Genomic DNA, 18,822 nt, shown 5'->3' on the forward strand with positions numbered 1-18,822 from the left:
GTGCCAGACACATTGTAGGAGCTGGGAGATAGCTGAAGACTGCAGAATGCACGTTTCTGAAGCCCGCAGTTTTGGACATTATACACACATTATAACAAATCACCAGCACGTTATTCTGGACTTGTAATTGCTATCATCAAGGGGCTCTGTTTTATTTCACTAGTTAAAAACCCAAAAGTTTCATTCAGCTCTGTGTAAGATTCAGGACACCGCACCTGATATTTTACACCTCGCCAGAGATCTTGTGTTTTGTATTTTCAGGCTGGCAAACAGCTGTCTCCACACAGAGGAGTATTTTTGCCCGGAGACACCATCCCAGGAACCAAATGCAAGACTGGAACTAAAATCAGTGCTGCCCCGCTTAGCCTTCCGACTGGTGTTTACCTAGCTTCAGGCCTGGGAGAATAAGAGGGCAAAGCAAGAGGGAGGTGGAAATCATTAAATTGGTCACACCAAGTAGAAAGCATGTGGCAAAGAAAAGAAAGCGTCTTTCCTCCAAGGCAGCGAGACGGGGGAAGTCATGGGAATAGTAGTTCTTGGCATTTTGCAAACAACAGGTCTTAGTCCATAGAGAGAACAAACTGAATAAACAGGGGGCTTTGATCCTTCAATTTAAGAATGCTCAATGGAAAGCAGGGAGAAAGTCGCATAAAGACCACTGGCTGAAGAAGGAAACTAAACAGGCTCTAGCGACTCTGCTGCACTATGCAAGTGCTTTGATGGGGAGGCGGTAAGTAGTAGCACAGCCTCCACCAGGATCTGGGATCCCTGGTGCTGCTGATGATGATGGAGGAGCAGCACCGTTTCTTACACTGGCAGTGCTACCATATCGGTTGTAAATGCCCAGGGTTTATGAAAAGGGGTTCAGCAGACAGCAATTGAGGGAAAGAGGAGGGAAAGGTGGACTGCCCTACGTCAGAGAGATGTGCCACAGAATGAGAAACCAGAGACAGACTGAATGGTGCCATTGTTACCAACAAGAACGCAGGGAGGCCCAGCAAGCAGGCCACGTGCCAGGACAGCTACAACAGCCCTAACAGCATTCGAGTGTAATGAAGTGGAATTATCACAGCCCCATCAAATTCAGTGAACAATTTAACTGATGAACCAATTGGGTAAAATATTAGTGAACGTATTAGCAACCCACTTAAATATATGTTTTTTCCTCACGTGAACACTGGGTTTCATGCAAAGCAAGCCAGTGGGGAATAAAACTGTAATGCAAGCTACATCAAGGTAATGTACTTGGTGCTGTAGCTTTTGCATACTCACGTGATACTACTACCTCTGTGTGTCTGCTATAGCCACGTTTGTTAAAAAATTCTTGCTAGATTTAGAAGGTACCCAGAAAAAAACCTTTTGCTTTAGATAAAATGTGTACCTTAAGCTAGCGAGGATCAGGCAGACAGTTTGGAGGCAGGTTCCAAGTGTCTTTGTCCCCTTGTTGAACACATTTGGTACTGGCCTCTGCTGGCAAGAGACCACTGGATGGGATAAGCTTTGCCCAACTCTCCAGTTCATGACTGGACACATTCAGAGCGCTTGCAGTAACGACGCACTTACCAAACTTCTCACCAACAGCACAGTTACAGACACTATTAAAATGGCTTGGTGAATCACTTTCTCCTGTTTGACTGACAGCAATGATTCATGGGCACTTTAGGCACATGAGACTGATTTAGTAGGAAAACTCTTACTTCCCTAATATAAACAGTTCCTTATATGGATAACACTTCTTTCCAAATTAACCATGAGATTGAAAGTACTCATTAGTAAAAGGTGACTGAGTGTTTTTTTTCCTTGGAAGGGACTCCCTCCAAGAGAACGCAAATCCTCTGTTCCCCGTCCTGTTTAGCAACAAAGCAATAAGGTGTTCACATTCAGCAACATCCCAAAATTGCACATAACCTGTCTGGCTGCTAGTTAGGCAAGCACCATGAAATACATTTAAAATAGATGGGTAAGCAGCCTGATGGTTTGCATGCTTTTATGTGCCTGGTGTCTCTTTGAAGCTCCTATGTAGAAAAAGATTGGCCTGGTAAGTGGTTTTCCTTTCTTTTCAATACTGACTCTACCATCATTTGATGGTCAAGGTGGTCTGTTAAGGTGCGACTTGCTCCAAATCAAAATTAAATCCTTTCTCCAGAGTAACTTTAACACCTGGTAATGAATGCATTAGAAGACTTATCTGTATTGAAAAGAGTCAAAACATTCCAAGAAGCAAAGATAAATGATAAATTGCAATTGAAATCTGAGTGGGAGAAACGGTTTGAAACCTGCAAGGGAGAAACACAAAAGCAACTCCATAGCTCGTTCTGTCTGGGAGGAATACAGTTTTGAAGACTGTTACAAACATACTGAATCATGTCCACATAACTCACTGTAAAGTCAGAGGGATTATAATGACATGAAGGAGATCTGCCACCACAGCAACGAACGAAGCCCCTCAACCAGATGCTGGGATTTGATACGAAAGGAGGTTTTGAAGATATCTACAGGGCCATCTACAACAGGACAGTACTATATGAGAACTAGCTAGGATGCACTGGATTTACAGCAGGCTTTGGAGAACTAAACTGACAGCCACAAACCAACACGAGCCAACTGCAGTTTTCTATTGGATTGGTTGGGTCTTGTTTACACCTCCTAGGAAGGCTCCCAAGTCCAGCGAGGCACAGTTACAAGCCAGCTGCAATTTGTATGTGGATACCAGACTGAGATGCTGGGTTTGTTACCTCTGGGAATTCAAAGAGATCGGATACTGGTATGTACAAGCAGCTTTGGTTCCTACTTCTGTGCACTCACCGCACTGGTGCAACAGTTCTTCAGATGTCTGAAAGAGTTGAAATTAAGAAAACCCCAAACCCTTATATCTGTTATTAAAGCTGCTCAGAGTGGTTTAACAAGCAAGTAGGTTTTGGCCATGGTTGTCTGAGAACAAATTTACTCTCAACAAAAAAGGTACTAGGTCCAGACCTCTAGATATTTCTCCTAGCAGTAAGCTTCACTCTTATTATGAAAGGATGAATCAGAGTCACGGATTTCTGGGCAATAACCCCTGGGAAAGTCTTAAGGCATGGATTTCAATGGACTTTCGTTCCAGAATTCCTTTGTGAACTTGTCTTGGTGAATGCTGTACAGTGTAATTTGGCACCTTGAAAAGACAGACAAGGTACTGGGTGCCAGGCACCCAGAAGATGCTCGAATATGGGAAGGGGATGTGCATCCACTTTGCTCCTGTGGGACAGGCAGGTAGCAAACACCAATGTATGAAGCATCCATCAACCCCGTTTCCTTTGCAGGCAACTCTGACCGATATATATGGCTGTTACCTCAGTATTACATATGGGTCTTTCAGTCCGTGTTAAGCTATCACGTTAGCTTGGTGCCTCTAACACAGGGGTTGGGAACATTTTTGGTTCACTGACTCCCCAGACATTTTCCAGCAAATATTTGGGCCCTTCCAGAAAGATCATCTCTGTAGACCACCATGCTTCCCCAAGGAGCCTGGTTTTCTTAGCTGACTTAGATGCCTTAAAGGCAAATTATGGACCCACAGGGACTTCTGCAGCAGTCAGGAAAGTACAGCCCTGGCGACTTGTCAACTGTGAGATAGAAAATGCTGAAAATTAAACTATCCCCCATAAAGCTGCAGGGAAATACATGGGACAGCTTTACCGTTCTCTCCAAGGTACTGTGCAGAGCTCTTCACTGACTCAGGACGGTTGTGGCATCAGTTTGCAATCTGTTCATATTCAGAAAGCTAGTTTTGCAACCCTAAAAGCTAAAGTATTGGGTAAAGGGAAGGGGGAGGATGTTTTGATTTTGCTTTTTAATAATATGAAAGAAATCCAAGCCTGTGAGAGAATGCACAAAGGACACCCTTAGCAGGAAACAGCATGAAGCATCACCATGGGACATGAGCACACCCGCTTTTCCCTGGCTTTAGCACTAACTTTTGAGGGGTGCTAAAGGATATAATACCATGAACAAGAATCAACCCATAATCCCGTAAAGCCTCTTGCAGTATGGTCCCTGCACACAGCTTGCGACACCTGCACAGATCGGGGGTGGATGCCCGCTTTCCATCCCCAGCAGTGGGAAGAAGTCTCAGTTCTTGAGCTCTGCAGTGTTTAATCCCTCCATTTCCAAATGATATGCTGAGGACCCCCCAAAACTTACCTTGCTTTCAAACCAATGGACCACCCAGATGAAGAAAGTGTCTAGAGAGATTGAGCTAACCATAAACTAACGCAAGCAGCCTAACTGTGCTCGAGTTAAACAAATGGCAAGATGCCTAACCAAAATCCTGGAAGTAAAATACAGGGTTAGGTTACTTTTTGTTCACTTGGTGCCAAGAAGAAGCAGTTCTTCTTGAGAAATGTAACAGAGGGGGTAGAAGTGGGAAAGGGGGAAAGCTGCTAGAACAGCAACTTGAAATCAAAATGTATCATCTGGGAGGTGTTCACCTGAACAATCACCTAACTTAAGGGAGCAGGGAAATGTCTGCCATCTGGGATGATGACGAGTCACAGGATCACATGCTGAAGCTCTCTGAAAAGAAACGTTTCAATGGAGCACTTCACTGGAAAGGATCACTACTGCAAATTGCATCCATCTAAGTAAACACAGCCCAGCAAACAAGCAGCTGGGGCAACCTGTCTGTGATTTTTAAGTGGAAAGTACTTGAAACTAAAAACATGCAGTGTATATAGCTTTACAATGAATACAATTATTGCCAATGGTACAAGCACTTCAGACGTATAAATGACAAAGTAAGTCCTACTGTTTAAAAAAAACATGCCTGAATGGAGCTAGATCAGATATCAGGACTGCTGATTTGCTTTCCGTTGGCTTCAGACCAAGAGCAAAAGAAGAAAAACAAATTAAGATCTTCCAAAAGAGTATCAAAATATTTGCCAGCAAAGACCAAAACACTTGTTTTCACATGCTCCTTTCCCTGACAATATCGGGGCAGAGTTGTGTGCTCTGAAGGGAGTGACTGCTATTTGCTTTAAAATATCCTGAATAAGCAATACCTGAACTAATCTCATCCATCTGGGAAGGGCAGCCTGGTGACAGAGCAGGGAAGACCTCTGAGTTTGGGTCTGAAGCCCTCTATTCAAGCTTTCCTCCAGGCTCACGCTGAATCCGCTTCCAGTTAGCCAGGCTATAAGCAGCTCATTTCGTCTAGCCATTAAACAGGTCTGGTCATTTGGTCCCACTGAGAACTGCCACAATGGCTGCTGCCTGCCCCAGCACCGGCAGCCAGCAGGACCCAAGGTGTGGATTCACAAGCAATTTACACTGGTGCAAGCTTGGGCTGCCACCAAAAGAGTGGTTACCCCTTCCCTCCCAAGCCCATTTCCGCCCCTTCCTTTAACTTGGTCCCCTGTAGCTGAAAACAGAGATGTTTGGTTTTAACAGGGTTGTTTGCCTGGAGGCTCAGCAAAGTGACCGGCTGACCGGTGCTCTCCAGTGGGATTCAGCCCCTCGAGTCACCTGAGCCAAACCGTCCGACTCGAGGACCTCCAGCTTTTGGAGATTCAGAGCGTGGCTCAGGCTATATCCGAGACTTTGGGAGTGACCTCCGTCTGAAAGGCACTACCAGGCTGCATGAACAGGGGCTCAAATCAGTGAGATGCACACTACAGCAGAAAACCAGTAACATCTTACTTTTAGGCACTTACTAAACTATGTGTCATTAATTATAATTTAATGATACACACCTTTGTCTTTATTTCTTTCCTCAATTCCCTCTGGAGTCAAATGACAGATTAAAGGTCAGGGTCAATCTGTTACATTGAAAACAGCTATGTTTTCCAGAGTACAGACTGAGATGTACAGAATTACTTTAATAGGAGCAGAGCTTCAGCTGCTGAACGTACTCTGCCTGGAAAAGCGATGACCGAGGAGGGCTATAAGAGCAGGCTGTAAGGTCACAAGTGTTATGCAGAGAGTGAACAGGATGCAGTGGAAGCCAGAAGGAGAAAATTATTTCAGAAAAGAGAATTCATGAGGGACAGGTCAACCCAACACTCTTGGATGCATTCCTCGCTCAGGAAGACTCAAATCGCTAATTTTCTGGGATCAGGAAGAATGCCCTAAAGGAAAGTTCACCCCGTAATCTCCCCATTTCTTTCTTTTTCTGAGCACTTGGTATTTGGGAAACAAGGTACTGGGCTGGATGGTGCTTTCATGTGACTGACCCAGTGTGCATTTGTGAAAAAGTTTTACACAACTTAAAAACAAGTATCAGCTCTCTGGACTTTAGCCATCCTACAGAACGTAATGAAACACTATAACCTGTTATAAAATTCCCTGAGATGGTAAAAAAATTATATCGACTGGAAAGATATTCTATTTTTAGTCTGGTTTCTGTGTACGTCCTGATCTAATTCCCACAAAAACCGTGGTTTCATCCCCTGCATATTCTGCAAAATTTTTTTACAAGGATTTTTTTTAAGGCTTGAGATCCCAAATTCCTTCAGGCTACCTACAGAGGCCTAAAAATAGTAATAAACTTGAAAATCAGACAAAAGGGGATTTAACACGCCAAGGACATAGTCTGGGGCTGGCGCTGAAGGAGATGCAGTTTCCAAGTCAGTCGGGCAGGAAGTTTCTTCACTCTCCCCCCACTCAGCTTCACAACAAACACTGGACTGAAGACCCTGTAAAAAACCTTCACTTTCCCTGCAGAGTTGAGGGATGACATCTTGCTGCTCCTTCTCAAAAGTTACGTAAAAAACCTGGACTGCACCATTGTAACACTCACGTTGGAATTGAGCTTTCCGGAAGAATCACAGACTGGGCTATAAAGCTCAGAGAGGAATGAGTCACCCTTCTCATACATGAGTGGTTGACCATGCAGAAACGCTTTGGCCATTGCATCTCCTTGGATTTTAATGCACACGGGAGTCACACCATGCTCTAAATACTGCTTGTAAAACACCATCACTCCCCCAGAAAAGACAGTCCACTCACAGCTTCACACTTCCTAAGGACTACTCCTAATGCCTCTTCTACAAAACAAATACCAGCACTGGAAGCTCATGGAAGTCTCCAGCTTTGGTGGCCACTGCCATCACCATCTTGACCATCATGAAAACCAGAAGGGAAGGAGCAGGACATGCAGGGACGGAGCCAGCATCAGGTAGGGCTGACTCACACCGATCCGGCGCAGACACCAATGAACAGACACGCTGCTGGCACCACGGCCTGGCAAGCAAATTTTGCCGCGTGACCAGAGTATCCTCTGTATGTGCAGGATGTCTTCACCTGACTACCCTTGTAGCAGAGTTTGAAATGTCAAAAGAGGTCCATGCCCTACACGAGGCTGTATACCCCCCCATTTGATGGTCTAGAGAAAAGAGCAGTCAGAAATTACCCACAGAGGGGGAACACGGAATAAGGAGATGGCAAAATGGGCTTGGAAGTGGCACAAAATCAGATCTCAAGGTTTCCATTCCCTAATTCCCCTCCTGAAACTTCAATTAGGGCTCATAACAGCAGGGGAGCATGTGGTTACATTTGTCTCTGAACATCCACCAGGAGGAGGAGGAAGAGGAGGGAGGCTCCCACAGGCAGATGTTTAGCTGCATACAAGACACAACAGGGCCATTTCACAAAATCTGGATCCCAACAAGCAGGTTGTAGGATCCTGTGGATCTCACAACCCACAGTCAGAACAAGCTGTATCCAACCGGAGCTTGTCTGCCTGCAAGCAAAAATGGGTGAAAATGTCAGCCAATTAAGCTTTTTCCACCTACATCACATCAGCTCCAAAAGCCAAACAGGATCCCAGCAGAGCTCTCCGGGAAGTCTCGCTTCAGCAGATCTGAACCCTTAATGTTAAAATGTTACGAAAAACAGAACTGCTGCGTGGGTGCCCCAAAGCCACCCTGTGAATATTAATCGCTTGTGCACATTGAATATAATTGTCTCTCCAGTATTAAAAAGCTCTCCTTCTCAATTAGTGGAAAGTGACTCCCACAGTTCAATTTAAGGTTTAAATTTGGAAGGGAGAGATTTTCTTTTCTTCCTTTTTTTTTTTCTTTAATGTAAACCACGTACTTCTAAAGAACCCATGGATAAGGCATTATAACAAAACATGTACAGCTGTGATTCTGGCATCTCCTTTCTGTGATACATTCCAGGATGCGTTTTCCCAGTAGCAGTGGTCAGCACACCACAAAAATTACAGCTTCTGACAACTTCTAATAAATTTAGCCTGTATAGAAAATATGATGTTGTACATATAGTTGAACATGCATGTAACAGTAGCTGGATTCAGGAATCAAACACAAGGGCACAAACCCATTGCTGTAGTCTCAGACTTACCCTGCGCTCAGCCTCTCCTGCTTTCAGGGACCTCTTTGGGAACTAGACTAGTCAAAAGCTACCTACAAGTGGCCATCAGGACCTTTCAGTATTTCTAGCACCAGGACAGGTGAGACTAAAAAATCATGCAAATATCCCAGCTACGACTTTCCAAAAACCAAAGAAAACCCACTGGCAAATACAAACCCAAATTCTTGTGAGGATGGGCAACAGCGATCTGGGCAGAAACCTCACTCCTGGCTATGAGGCTCAATTAGGTGACTTTGAACAAGGGAGCTTACCTCTGTACTGTTAAATAACACAGGGACAGTGACAGGTCACTGGCCTGGAGATTAAGAGGGAAAACTGTGTCCAATACCATGTTCCACTTGGCCCTGGCTCAACTTTGTGTGGTGCCCCTGTGGCCCTAAGACACAACTATTATTTTGTGGGATCAGGATGGGGGGAGGCAGTTCAAAAGGCTGGAAAAAAACATGGAAGTTTTGACTTAGTTCACTAAATTGTTTTTATAGCATGAAATGTTTTACAGCATGAGGACACATATGGCAGGCTCTGGGGCAATGCTCAAGGTGGTCATCAAGACTGTGAAGCCCATTGAGAAAGTGTTGAAGGACTGCGGAGGGCAGAAGGAAACAAAATTCCCCAAACTGTGACCAAGTACCAGCTGGCACAGGCCAACACAGTGCCGAGGAGTACATTAACAGCAAAGCAGTAAGGCCACCAGCTCTACATCTCAGCTTCCACCATCTCAGGTAGGGTAACCATCACGCTCCACTTCACACCAGGGGTGTCGAGTAAAGATGAGCAAAGTGCTGAGATATGGTTGGATTGGGGACCTAGTATGGAGACAGGTTGGTAGTTTCCCTCCTCTCACCCCATCCAAAGCCACCTAATCAGGTTCACCAAGGAACTAGTCCTTTACTTTGTGTGCAGATTTGGACTTCCTTTTCACTCTATCTATCAAATACATAATGATAGTCATTTCCCTAAGCTTGCTAAAGGTAGGCTTGGGCTAACATGACTTCATTGCTGACAAGTATCTTATACTTACTGTACACTGCTAGGATTAAAGACTTGGAAGGAATTTTGACCTTTCCAAAGCTTTAATTTTGTTGAATTTATACGTGGTAATAATCACTGCTGAGACTCCTTATTGCCATCGTCTCCAAGCTCAGGAGATACATCTAGTGAAACCAGCCACACAAAGCAATTCCCCTGGGTATAGCTGAGGCCTCGCAAAATGCTACATAAATTTGTGACTTTCACTAAGTGCCTCAGAGGAATCTTCTTAATGCCAAGATAGGCACCAAGAAGAAAAACAAATGCTTCACTGTTTACCAGCGACACTGCTCTCTTTTTCTTAAATACACTTGAAAGAGGGCTGGAGGCAGCAGTTGCACCTAACAATCTTCATGAAAGCTGTTACATTCAAGGCTGCCAAATAACATCTTTTTTTGGTTGTTGTTGTTGTTGTTCTCATGCTTTTTATCCTGCACTGCCTTGATGGAGCACCAAAGGGTTTCTCCGCTCGCACCATAAAAATACCCCAAAAATAAAGAGATGATTTTGAAGTACAAAGCTGCTGTTGTGGGACGCTGCAGCATCTGTTTTAGCATGTCATTTTTATGTTTAGAAGCAGCGTATCTCTACAGATCAAGCACAGCCAGTAAGTCACCAGCAACCCCTTCCCATCAGCTCTCACAAGTCAGTGCCAGCTGACGGGGCGACACGCTCCTCTCGCCCTCCAACAGCCCTCCGCAGCCCTGCACCTCCTCTGCGGCACGCAGCAACCTGCCTGACTCACACTGCCCAGCCTGATATGTCTAACGCTGGTGTCCTGCCAACAGCTCAGCCCAGCAGCAGGACACGAGCCTGCCAGCCTCCAACCTTGATGCAACATGCTGCTTTTTTCTTTTTCTGGGTCACGCGGCACAGTGTGTGTACGCTGCATGGCATATGTAGGAGAAACCATGCAATAAAATCAGGGGAGCCGCTGAAGCATGCAATCTGGTGCACAGCTCTAACTTGCACCATCAGACTGTTCTGTGTCCCTCGGCCATGTTTCTGAGCCAGTGGCCACAGCTAGAAAATAGTGCATGTAAAAAATGGCACTGCCAGCCTCTTCCATTAGGCATCTGGACCACTGCTCTGAGAAGGTCCAGCAAGCCAGCTGAATGAACTTAAACTGAGCACAATATGCCCACAACGTGTATGCCACACGCGGCTTGTACAGGTGGGCAGGATTTGTAGCTCCTTTCTCCCCACCTTCTAAGAGTAGTCTGCCACTTACTGTAAGCAGAATTACTGTTTGCAGTGCAAGGCGGTGCTGTGTAACTCAATCAGGCAGAACATGGCCAAGAAAAGCAGGGGAAAACATAATAAAGACCCAACGGCAGCCGTCAAAGCAAAGGTCACAGGACTGGTGTTTGGAGCTCGGGAGGGGCACCAGACAGAAAAGCTCATCTTGGCTCTGTGCTGTCTGTTAAAAGGATGAAGGATGAAGGGTATGACATCCTCGCTGGCTAGGAGAAGCAGCATCTTCTCCATACATCTCCATCCCCCATCATTTTTCAGTTTACAGCAGGTGAGCACCACAGCTTGCAGGACTGGCAGTCTCCTGCAAGGGGACAGCACTATTTCTGGCTGATGTTTTGCACAAATGTGAACGTTGGCTAATTAGAAGAGTGAAATTTCAGCCCAGTGAGTGTTCACGATGGAGGGAAAGGGAAACACTCGCAGGTTTCTCCTTTGCTTCCAGCCTCGAGGGCTGAGGAGTGCTTGCACATGTGCAGGCAGGGGAGGGTGACAGGGCAGGGAAGGCAGAGAGGGGAGACACAACCAACACGCGCAAGCTCCCCGAGTGGAATGATCGGTTTTGGCAGCTACCCTAGAAAAAAAAGACACCATCAGCACTGTGAAACACACAGGAAAATCTTTAGCTGGCAAATGCAGATTTATCTTCTCCAGAGGCAGTGAAGGGTGGAAAAGGCCCAAACAGAGTTGCAGGTAGGGAAGGGAGCAGTGATGGGATCAAGCCAGCTCTGGAGACCGGCTAGTTCAGCTCCCTCCTGGATACAGCCCTCTTCTTGGAAAAGGGGTGTTGAAGGAAAACAGAGCCTGGAAGAACCTGGAATATCTTTATCTACAGACACAGCTCAGCAAATGCCACACGCTTCCATTTTACATAGAAGAAAACTGCCTTACCTGAGTAGTTTTCGCCCTTCTGCCTTGCATGCTGTTACTATGGCTAATTTGTGGGTTGGTGGCCCCTTCAGAAAGGCAGTGGGATTTCCTACAGGGCAGCGTATTGTAATTACTGTAGGAAGGTGCATCCTCAGCGGTAACCGATGCCATCTTATGGCTCCCAATATCCGGGATGTCAGACACTAAATTCCGGCAGTACCCTCCAAAGGCATTTCGCGGGCCACCATTGACGGTAGCACTCGGGGTTTTGGGGGAATACAAGTCGCTCATAGAGTTGGCGCGTTGGCAGGTGACCAGCGGCTGGGGGCTGCCGCTGGCCTCTGTCCCCCGGGTGGCCTCGGCATCCTTCTCTTCGGCCAAGCCCAGTATTTCCTCGTTGCTCGTTAAATGCTCCTGGCTGAGGTCGGAAAGCGAAAACTCCAAGCTGTCCTCACGCCAGATGTCGGCCGATTTGGAGCGCTTCTTCTTGAAGCTGGCCGTCTCCATGAAGTTCATCCCGTTGGCCGTGTATCGATGTGACCTCCCGTCGCCCTCCGCCAGGAATGGTGCCTCGTCCACGTAGAGCCTGCTCTCCTCTGAGTCAGGCATGCTCTGGACAGAGGCGGCGGTGAGGACAGTGCTGCTGTCCACGCTGGGGGTGACGGAGGAGTCGGTATGGTAGGAAACAGGCCGCAGGCCCATGTCCACGCGGTCCACCCAGATGGGGCTTCCAAAGTCCTCTAGGTTGGCCTCCTGGGCGAAGGGCTCCAGGCCATTCTCTGCCAGGGACTGGGGGATGCTGGGGGTGCTGCTGGAGCGGGTGCTCACTTCTGAGTTACGGTGGATAATTTTACCAGAAGAAGCGTGCCGCGTCCGGCGAGAGGCTTTATTGGAGAGGCGAAGCGAGCGGGAAGTGTGCTTGCGGCCCAGGCTGGCGTGCTTGTCTCCGTAGAAGGCATGCTCCACGCTCTGGCTCTCCGCGTTTCCCATGGCGTCACAGTCTGCAAGGGGAGAGAGCGTGGACCGTTAAAGGCAGCAACCAAACACGTAGGCAAGAAGACACACTGACGCCCCAGTACACCCAAAAGAGCTTTTTGGTTTTTAATGAAGCTGTCAAGAAACCTACACCACTGCTTCCCCTGGGTCTCGCAGGATGTGCTTTAACAGTGGCAACTAATCCCACAGAATTAATTAAGGGAGCCAGCGACCGTACCAGCAAACTTATAAATACAACTCAGTTAAATCGGTATGTAGGAAAAAGGCAGACCACAGCTATGCTGGTGTACATGAAGAGTGTAGAAGAGGGAACAACTGAACCCTGAAGCTTGGTCCGAACTGGAGCCAGTTTACTACCAAAGTGCACTGGCAATCGCAGCTCTGCACGCGTTCACTTGACTCCTAGCATTAGCTAATCCTTTGCAATTCCAGCCAAAACTACAAACTCAAAAAATCAACAGCTATTGTTTATCTGAATGTAACAAGATGCCAAAAAGTAGATGGACATACTTTATCTGAGATTTCACTTTTTTTTTTTTGCTAGGAACTGCAAATTGAAGCACCAGATAGCAAAGTACAAATTCAACTGTCTGGCAGCGAGCTAACGATAGGTTTGATTTCTGGAACAAAAAAACAGTGCAACATTAAGCAGGTACGGAGAGACCCACACAAGAAAGCCGTATTATGAAAAATAAATTAGCATGAGTGACTCAGACTATACAAAAATAACCTTTCCTTCCTACTCACTCTGAAGCAGATAGCTAGATCTAAGCGCTTTGATCTAGCAAAGAGAAAACTGAGCTGGAAGGCAGGGACTGGGTGTCTGTCCCCATCTCCGTACCTAGCCTCCTGCATTATTCAGTTGCACACATCCCGCCGTGAAACAGGTTTCCCATCGAGAAGATGGGAGTGATGATCTGGATTCAACCCTGGAAAACACTTTGAGGTCTGTGATCTCACTCAACAAATGTCAGAAATATTTTATCAGTAGTATTGGCTCCTTCTGGCCAAAGATCAAGAAGAACAAGAAAAGTAAATGTTAAAGTACATGGCCGTTCAAAATTAAATAGGAGAACCTGAATTACACACAAGGCAATTATATCTAGATAAATAGTCCATAGATCTTGAACAGAAATTCCAAGACAAAATTTCCTCGTTTTGAGGTATTTCTATTAGTCCTGGTTGAAAAAAAAAAAAGGTGCCCTGACAGTAAAATAATCTGGAGTTTTTCATTTCTTGGGGCAATTTCCTTTCCTTTAACAGGATGCACTGATGGGTATTGAGCCAGATGCTGGCAGAATGAATGTGATCGTATATTTTCCCTCGCTGTCTAAATATACACTATCGCTGCTGCACAGAACTGAACTGGCCCTACATAAATTACATGTGAGGAATCGATTGTGCTAAATGCAGGCACAGCAGTTCTGCCGTAGGCTGCCCTGGGCGCATATGGTGGAACTGAACTTCTGCAGTGATACTTCTGACCACAGTCAGACGACTGCGCTTCTCTACTCTTCTACCCAGCTAAGAAGGTCGTGTCTGAGGCTAAAAATCTGTTCAGTGCTGGAGCAACAGGCACTTCCATAAATATCTGGACATTTCTGTATCTAAAATAAATGTAATCGCATGTGACCTAAACTATACCAGGAAATACCCTATGTCTACTGAAATTAACGGCTGAACTCCCATTGACTGTCATGAGACTTGGTTATCATGCATCGTTTAGAAAAAGAAACACGCTGAACAGAGGGCAGGTTTTAATCTAAAAAAAATGACAGCATTATAAATCCCTAGACAGGGTTTATTATTCCTTAAAAGCTACAGTCCTTTGATATGGACCGGACTGAAAAATAAATGTCAGCTAGCTTTTGCTTCTAAAACATTTTATAGCACAAAACCTGCATTTTGTCTTCCACACTGATGTCTAAAACCAGACCTCAACACTCCCCATCTTGCAAAAGAAACCCTCTCGGGGTAATGCTTTTAGCTGCTTTGATTCTGAGATTCTTGCTAACCACACTTTCATTCGACAGGATTTCCACCGGCTGCAAAGCCCATCAGAGCATGCAACCATTTATCCCCAGTCTCCAGCAATCACTTCAGTACCTATCTGAGGAGAAAGAGCAGTTTTAAAAGTCTTCTTGAAACCCTGAATGATTGAAGAGTGGCTCTTTACCTTCAGAAACAGAGCTGCCGAAGGGCAGGAGCGTCCCCTGCACACCACACAGCGAGGCACACTTGCTGATGAAAATGCCGGGCAGTATGGCTACGGAAAGCAGCCCTGTGCCACCGTCTCGATGTAGTCTTCATGCACACCAGGCAAAATTTCACCCAGCCAAAAAGTAACAGAACCACAAATGACTTGACGAGGAAAGGAGCAGCAGCTCAGGCTGCGTCCCGTGAGGAAATAATGCCGCTAGAAACACTCTCACGGAAGGAGGAAAGTCTTTTCTCCACAGACGGCAGCAGGAATGTTTACTGAGTGATTTCACACAATGAGAAGTATCTGCTAGATACTGGCAAGAAGTGTCAGACTTCAAAGTAAAGAGCTGTCCCTTTTTAATTCCGTGGATTGGCACTTTAGGTGGGGACGGGTTTGCAAATCCCGCAGGCTGCTATCTATCCCGCCGATTAGCCCATACCTCTCTCCTGCACCCAGGAAGGACGACTGAAGAGGCCTTACCCTAGAGCCACTGATTTCCCCAGCATTACGTTGCAGGTTTGCACATTCTGCACGGTGGGTGCAAGCGGGCCACAGGCAGGCATGGGGCAGCTGATCCAGCTGCAGCGATGCAAGACGGCCCATCCCTGCAGTTTGTCACTGTCCCCCGCCAGATGCCAGGAGGTGAGGGGCACAATAGGTTGAACCCACCTCGAGTGGGGACGGCCAACCCCACCGGATCAAGCTGAGGGTGCCCACTTGTGGGGTGCCTGAGACAAATTGCTGCCCCTGGAAGGGACCCCCTTCCTACCTTCTCACCCCCATTTTTGCCTCCCCTCTGCATTTCTGACTGAGCATTTCCACCAGCTACCCTCAACCAATTCAGGTGCTCATGCAGCTGACTCCACTAAAACAGCAGAAAATAAACCGGGGTGGGGGGGAAGACTTTATTTATTAGTTTACTTTTGCTGGGATAGTGAATTCAATGGGCATGTGCCAGAGGCAGCACAAGGGTGCCCACCTGGGGACACAGTGGGGCGAGGATGGGGCAGCATGGCTGGGGGGCAACACGGGAGCAGGGGAAGAGGGGACAGCGAGTGGTACCTCCCCCATTTTTTGGCAGCAATGTGCTGTTAGGTCAGCCCAGGCAGATGTGGAAAGGCAGCCCTGAAACATGTGAATTCACACTGAAGCAGATGCCGGCGTCCTCAGCTAGCAGGAACGGGTGCTGGGCAGGGGAGGGGAGCCCCAACCTCCCCCTCCCAGGGGCAGTGACAGACACCCTGGGGCAGAAACGTCTTAAACTGCTCCAGCTACGACTGCCAGATGCTGCCTGTCTAGGGCTTAACTGAATTTAGCACACTCAATGAAAAAAATCTGTATCAAATTAAGAAAATGAGTAATGTTAATGGGAGTTGCACGCAAATGCTGGTAGGACAAAGGCTCCCCTTGTTAGCTCACCCATAGAATCCAAAGGTGACCATTAAAGACCTATCAAGGTACCACCAGGATACAACATAAATCAAGTGTGACACGTCTTGATGCTTTAAACAGGTCTGTCGCGCTCGGCCAAGGATTGCGACGTGTCAAAAATCTGTTCTGAATTATTCTCTGAAGCTAGCAGAGATTAGCACACACAGACCACGCATCGCAAGCAGAACTACTTGGAAATTTTTCAGTAGAAAATGTTGATTCATCAAAACCCAAACTTTTCATGGGACTAGACCGCTTTTGATGAAAGGCTCCTCTGCTCCAAGAGGGAGAGATTTGAAAACCAAAGCGGGGAGACAGGCACGTCTCCTGGACGAGGCACCAGCTCAGTGACTCAGTTGCCTGCCAAAGACACGGAAGATTGAGATTCGTATCTGCAGCCCAAGTCAGGCAAACGAGGGGTGGCAACTTGTTCCTCCACGTCCTCAAGAGGTGGCCTGACCATCGAGCTATCGGCTGCTCTGGGAAAGGGCTCTCTCTCCCAGAAGATCTGTTCCTTACTGGTTCAGAGCAGGGAAAATGTCAAAATTGTGGAAGTCTTTAAGCGGCCAGGAAAGTCACCTTTTAGCTAGCTTGCATGTCAAGAGACAGTACAGGGGTTTGATTTGTTTTTAAAACCAAAACTTAAGATTGCTATCAACATTAGGATATCAGCAGAGAGAACACAAATTCTGCAGGAAAGCTTCGGGAAAAAAACAGTATTCCCTACATCAACTACCCTAGACAGACAGACTGAACTCTAGCTGAACTGCTGAGTTTTTGCTGGATGAGTCTTAGATAAAATGGTTACACATAAATATGATCACATTCTAGATGACCACTGATGACGGCCCCATCAAAGAATATAATTTTCTTTGAAAACAGTCATTTTCCTTTACCTTCCCTTTCCCCCAATATTAAATATTTCTTAAAATAATTACAAACCTAAAATACTCATTTCAACTAAACCTAAGTTACTAACTCTCAAACTTGCAAAAAGTTGGGCCTTTAGATGCCAGAAGAAAATCTGAAATATATTAACTTTCCAACCAAATTTTAAGCACCTCGCAAGACAACAGATTGCAAATTTAAAATTAGATTCTAGTGGGAGGCCCTGGTGACAAATCTGTATTTTTCTCCTGGAGTGGAGCTTGAAGGCTGTGAGAACCAGAACAATGATTAAATCCACAGCGAGCAATGAGCCTACAGAAATAAACTTTTGCTAAAATCTGCCAGCCAACAACAAAGATTTCTACTGAACTCACAAGAACCACATAGAAAAATGTACAAGACTAATAACCAAGTGTGAACATACACATTTTATTGTAATTAAAATGTGCTTTTTCAAAAGGGCAAGAGAGAGGCTGAAATTCCACAGTAAGCCTTTGAGTTTCTCAAAAACTCCAGCAGCATATTTAATTGTTTTCAAATCAGAACCTTTTAACCAGCCATTTCTTTTTTGTAAGCCGCTCTCGAGTATGTTAAAGCATGGGATGGACTCCAAAAAGGCCCTGCAGGCAATTCAAATAAGAGGAGGAGAGAGGGAGGAAGGGATGTCATCAGTAGCTGCTTGATAGCCATTCAAATGCCTTTGTATTGCTAAATGGGTGTAACCATAAACCGCATGCAGCTTATCCAATTTTTCCCCTCCCATGAACCACTATACAACACAGCAAACTCCTACATAAAAATATATGGACACACATGTACCTTCCAAGGCAGTACTGGTATCCAGCGCAACCTTCCCCAAGAGAGCTGTGGCATTTAGAGGTATAGAATTGCAAATGATACCAAAATGAACAGTTACTGGGACTGCAGAAGCTGTCAGCACCTGCCACTCAGCGACTCCATTACTCTCGCGTCAGAGTCTATGACTATATGCCAAAAACCTGGGGAGAAAGAGGGGAGAAAAAAAAAAAAATCAGACAAAGGGTTAGCAGGAATGGCTATACAGGAGGACGTCTTCTGCCAGGTCCTGTTATCATCACTTACCTAAGAAACACTGTGCAACACAGCATGCGAATGCTGTGCTTAAATTCGAATGATGAAATCTGATGATGGCAGAATAAATGAAAAACCCAGTCGAGTGCCGTCAGCCCAAACTACAGAAAGTGGAGAGTTCCTCTTCCCACCACTTTGTACAATAAAAATCCCCATAGCCATTAAGAAGCCCCTGCTGAGGACAGTCTGTCTCAGGCAGGTCTAGAAAATCTCAGGTCCAAAAACACACCCTCATTCGAAGATGACCGCCAAGAAAGGCACCTTCCAGTAAACCAGGGTTTAACTTCTGGAAGCAAGGGGGAAGCCAATTGCCCAGGGAACAGGCACGAAACTGGAAGACCTCAGAGATTTCTCTGCGCAGACTGTCTAATTTACAAAAAGGGCGGTTATCCAAGCAGGGATTTCATTAACATTTTTCAAGGGCGAATCAGACATGTAGGGCAGAGCATTTACATGCATTTTTGTGCACGGTGAAAGGATCGTTGGGTTAATTGCATTCACTAAGGCAGGGATACAAGAGACCAGTCTGTGCCTATTTAGACCTAAGACAAGTCGTAAGAATAGTCCTCAAGTTACACACGTGTGCACTCGTGTGGGTACCAAATCCCAGCCCTTTCTTGACCTGATACCACTGGCAAGCTCCCTTGCAAGTACGCCAGCTCAAGGTCCGG

General features: G+C 46.1%; 1 protein-coding gene across 11 annotated transcripts in view; it reads right to left on the reverse strand.

The window, feature by feature from the left end:
- TIAM1 (TIAM Rac1 associated GEF 1) overlaps positions 1–18,822 on the reverse strand; it is a 189,059-nt gene that overhangs the window by 69,527 nt on the left and 100,710 nt on the right. For 10 of the 11 annotated variants that reach the window (XR_012996549.1, XM_076352793.1, XM_076352812.1 and 7 more), the window contains exon 2: positions 11,545–12,524. Coding sequence is in view for 10 of the 11 variants with exons in the window: in XM_076352828.1 (XP_076208943.1) it covers positions 11,545–12,524 (980 nt within the window). In the remaining variant the exon portion in view is untranslated. Of the gene's footprint in view, positions 1–11,544; positions 12,525–17,860; positions 17,926–18,822 lie in introns of those variants that run through there. The other variant, XM_076352784.1, reaches the window with a different exon arrangement.

This window comes from Aptenodytes patagonicus, chromosome 1 (assembly GCF_965638725.1).
Source record: "Aptenodytes patagonicus chromosome 1, bAptPat1.pri.cur, whole genome shotgun sequence".
In the NCBI taxonomy this organism is placed as follows: Eukaryota; Metazoa; Chordata; class Aves; order Sphenisciformes; family Spheniscidae; genus Aptenodytes; species Aptenodytes patagonicus.